We start from the raw sequence: 4874 nt of genomic DNA, 5'->3' as shown, positions 1-4874 counted from the left end.
TTAAAAGTAATTAAGTGAGTAGACATCTTGTTCAAACTTTACTACAGAAAATTTCATCAAATTTACGAAACCTTGTGCGAATTAATTTGAGTCCTTCAGTGGATAATTTACCATTGTTCAACGATATTGTGTGAAATTAGTCTGAATTAGAGCTTCACTTTAAAGAATTCAATGTCCAGCTAGTTTTCTTCAAAATATTAAATATTAGACAGTACTAATGTATTACGATTTTATTCTAACATAAAATTATCTCTGTGAAAAATAAGTTAAACTGAATCCCAATAAATATGAATTTTTTCCACGTGATTTTAAGTATGGACGTGCGTTGTAAATATGATCCTTTAGTCCCTCCATTGATCTACAGTTATATTAGCTTATAATTATTAATATAATTATTTTATTAATAAAAAATTAAAAAGTATTAATGTCTGAAACTTGGAAAAATGGCCAAAATCATATTTCTAAAACTATAAAATCGAACACAAAACCGTTTAAGTGCATTGGATTTGTAATAAAAACAGTATAAAATGTACAAAAATTCTTTTGAATAACAATGCGTTGTTAGTTTCGGGTATCAAACTCAAAATGCTTTTAAAAACAAAATTAATCAAACCTTTGTGTTTCAACAACAACAACAACAACCCAGTGGAATTCCACAAGTGGGGTCTGGGGAGGGTAGTGTCCTTTGTGTTTTAACAACAACAACAACCCAGTGGAATCTCACAAGTGGGGTCTGGGGAGGGTAGTGTGTACGCAGACATTACCCTTACTCCGGAGGAGTAGAGAGGTTGTTTCTGATAGACCATGTGTTTCACGTCTTGGAATTCAAAACAAAAAACTAACAAACTTTATTCTATTTTGTAAAGTACTCCCTCTCTTCAGTTTAGATGACACTTTCTTCATTATTCGGTTCCAAAAAGAATGAAACATTTTTACAATTGAAAATAATTCAACTTTAAACTCTTTATTTTGCCCATTTTGCCCTTAATGAGAAGCATTTATAATCACATAAATGTCATGGCCCCACAAAGCTTTTACCCCTTAAATTTTTAAGACCACAAGTTTCAAAAGTCTTTTTTTTTCTTAAACTCCGCGCCTAGTCAAACTAACTCATCTAAATTAAAACGGAGAGAGTAAATATTTTAATTTTAATACTTTGAAAATATTTGACTATGTACAACTGAGCTAACTACTTCAATTCTAACGCATTTGTTCCCCGTCTAGCTAGATGAAAGATTAGAATATTTAGTTTTAGTATTTACTTTTTGTTATTCCATTCATAATTCGACATGTCTATTCGCAGTTGTGTTCTTCCCTTATAAGTTTTTGTCAAAATTAATATGAATAGTTAGCATGAAACATCCGTACTTTTATAATAATATAGATATAGATATAAATATAAATATAGATAGATATATAGATAATTCAATACAAAAGTAAATCTAAGAGGATGAAAGTGTAAACACACCACATAATCGCCCTTTGAGATCACAATACCAACTTGATGCATATACTAGAAAGCTAGTTAATTAATCAATCAAATCAATTAACAAAAGGGACATATTTCTGGTCTAAACGCTAGGTGATATGAAAGTACTAGGTCAGAACGAATAAGGAACACAAGAAATGTGAATAAATTAGTACTGATCCAAAATTTCCCATAATCAGGAATTGATATACTACAGGATACAGAGTTATGCACATGTTTCAAACTAATAGCAGTTCTGCAACAGAAAACTCCCCATTTGTCCAATAGACATGCTTGATCCAGAGAAAACCATCTCTAAGAAGCTATATACAAAAATCCTTGACTTCCCAAATCTGAATTCTGATCATTCATCCCAACATTCCAAAAGTTTCTACAGTGATTGTAGAAACTCTTGCATGTTTCACAGGATCATCATTTGATTCGCAAGGAGCAATGCAGAACTGCACCCTTGACGTTCACAAAAAGTAAATATAATAAACCCTGCTAGATCACTCACTTTCTCTCAAGCAATTACCCGGCAACATAAACTTATACTTTTCTGCATTTTCCAAAAGATAAGCCGGTAGGTGAACAGCTGAATAAGAGTGGGGAATAGGTCCCATTTTGCCAATGATTTCCCTGAATGTATACTCTTCTGGTAGCATATCAAATAAATCATCCCCATTGCAGATAACCTTTTGTACTCTCTTAGGGTTGAGAAAATGCGAAAATTTGACCCTGTCAAAATGGCTGTAGGCTTTCATCTTAAAAATAAACTCACTTACGTGGCGGAAGCAAAAGCTACAATGCCACCCTGAGTCTGGCAATATGACGTCTGACTGTCGGTAATGAGCATATCTTGTCTTACCCGATTGGTAGCGATGGATAGAAGCTCTCCAGCTATCATTATCCACAAGAAACTCAAAAGAGTAAAGATAATTCTTCAACCGAAGATGAAGAACTGAAGGTATGTCATCACACCACCTCAAGAGATTGATTGTATGTCTACTAGGTATCTCATCGACATCTGACATTATCAACAAGTCATCATCCTGAATACCTGCTTGTTTTAGAAGATAATCCAATGCAAGCCTTTGATAAGCCTCCTCGACGAAAGGGTTCTCTCCTCTTCTAAATCTCCCAGGAATTTGTCCATACGTCAATCTTGACTCAACGAATTCAAACTGATCTCTGTGATTAGCAAAGTAAGAAGGCTTTGGCAACCCAGTGAATGTTGAATTCGATTCAAGTAAAACAAATTCTGTGATATAAGGGTACAACTCCTTCCACCGTATAGTAAGCATGTCAACCTCATTATTGAACAACACTGCATCAAAGACACGCCTCGGATACTCACGAATTTCCCATCCATGAAGTTTACAGAGATTCTCCATTGACACATTCTCATGATAATAGTGAGGCATTTCATTAAATGGCTTTGGTGGTTTTTCCCATAAAGGCCGTAGAAAGTAAGTGATTTTCTGCCCATGTACGTATATACCCCAGACACAAGTTGGTATCAACACAAAGAGAAAGATATATGTTTTAAGATCCAAGCCACGCAAAATACATTTTAGTCTCGACATGCTCAAGGCTTGTCCAGTTTCCTGCATTCAACAGAATCTTTTGTTAGGTATAAAATAACAACAGCATTTTATACTCAGAAAGCGTATACACAATATGTATCTACATTACATTATGTATTAGGTAAAAGCCACAGAACTTCAAATATACACTTTTGAGTATGAATATCAAATATCAAGTACAAGCAAGAGAAGGCCTCAAATCCGAAAGCAAAATAAAATCTCAAAGGGGGCAAGGGATTTTTAGCCCTTTTCAGTGAGCTTTTTGTCATTCCACTTTCAAGATCAATAACGTCAAATATGTGCTTCAACGACGAACATGCTTCAGCCAAAAGAGGAATAATACATGGTGTTGTGCCACTTTCCAGTAAAATACAAGTAAAGAACCATGGAAATGAATAAAATGGAAAGCACCCTCTTCCAACAAACCCTTTATTTCCTTTGAAATTAATAGAAAAATATGTTCGTTCATATAAAAAATATGAAAACAGAAAAAGGCTACAGGGCATAAAAAACTAGAATCAGATCACACGTCAATTAGCCTTTCTGTTTCAACGGGCTAGAAGATTTAACAAAAATTTATTAAAGATGCTAATTTTCATCAGGGTCCCAAGAATATAAACCTCCGCCTTCCTGTTTAATATAATTACAAAGTAAAACTCCACCCAGGAAAACCAAGAATGTGACCTCAGAAATAAAAAAAAGTTTAAAAAGAAAAAGAATATAACAACAGAAGAACCAGAGTGTAATCAAATGGCTAGTGACATGTATGAATTCAAATAAGTCAAAAGAAGAAATCTCACCTCATTACATAAATCATCCTTCTTCTTGGAACAATAACCAGATCCCCCTTCTGCAACCGTGTAAATTTTCTCACAACATTTAGAAATACCCCACATCTTTCTCTTTAAGTCTATTTTTGTGCTTATATAACCTTCTTGATTTTACAGATCAAACACCAAATCAACCCAAAATCAAAACAATTGGATATTTCCACCTAGGTGGGTGGAAAATATATAAAGATTTTTCAAGACAAACAAACCTAGATTTTTCAGACCCCTTAAAATTGGCTGTGATTTCAAAATATGTACTATATTAAAATGAAGTAAATAGAAAGGATTTGTTGGGTGACAAAATTGCCAGAGAGCAGTTTGTGGTGAAGGGTTTGCTTACTGGTTAATGGGTAGCAGTTGTAAAGAATACTATAAATTGTACAAAGAAAGCCGTTTTCTTTTGTTTTCTGCCCCCACTTTTTGCTGGCTCTATATAAAGTTTTCCCACAGTACAGCATATTCTTTTTATTGGACATGATTACCCTTATGTTTATTTTGTTGTTATTCTTTATTGTCACTGCTCTTTTATTATTTTCTTTTAGCTAAAGACTTATTGAAAACAGTTTCACTATATAATTACAATGTTCTTCTCATATCTATTTGTGTAATTATACTGAATTTGTTATTATTTTTTTGATTACCCTTATGTTAGTTTGAATTGTTGAAAATATCAATGGGTAATTGAGTCATTTACTGTGTACGATACCCTTTAACATTGTCCAGGTCTCCTTACGCGTCGATTTGACTAACTCAATGCAAAGGGTTCGGTGGATGAATTAACTTTGGAATTAACAAGTATGTTTATTGAATTTTTAATTGCTGTATCTTCCAAACTCCTATATTATATGATGATGCTTTCACTATTTTTCAAATTTTGGTTGGCATGTAGCAATTGGATTTTCTGTTAGTATCTAGCGTCACGATCCCATCTTCTTTCCTTTTCTTTTCCCTCTTTGAGAACGTGGAATTTTATTAGTTTCAATTTACTTT

General features: G+C 33.4%; 1 protein-coding gene across 1 annotated transcript; it reads right to left on the bottom strand.

Moving 5' to 3' along the window:
• Positions 1–1611: 1611 nt before the first annotated feature.
• LOC104101948 (uncharacterized) lies at positions 1612–4285 on the bottom strand. The gene is made up of 2 exons (XM_009609510.4): positions 3855–4285; positions 1612–3075 (listed from the first exon to the last, which is right to left on the bottom strand). The coding sequence occupies exons 1-2, from the start codon at positions 3948–3950 to the stop codon at positions 1978–1980; spliced, it is 1194 nt and encodes a 397-aa protein (XP_009607805.1). The 5' UTR covers positions 3951–4285; the 3' UTR covers positions 1612–1977.
• Between the last annotated feature and the right edge of the window lie 589 nt (positions 4286–4874).

Source organism: Nicotiana tomentosiformis, chromosome 4 (genome assembly GCF_000390325.3).
Source record: "Nicotiana tomentosiformis chromosome 4, ASM39032v3, whole genome shotgun sequence".
Classification (NCBI taxonomy): Eukaryota; Viridiplantae; Streptophyta; class Magnoliopsida; order Solanales; family Solanaceae; genus Nicotiana; species Nicotiana tomentosiformis.
The sequence above is the reverse complement of the archived record's forward strand: the minus strand, read 5'-3'. Positions and strand labels throughout refer to the sequence as shown.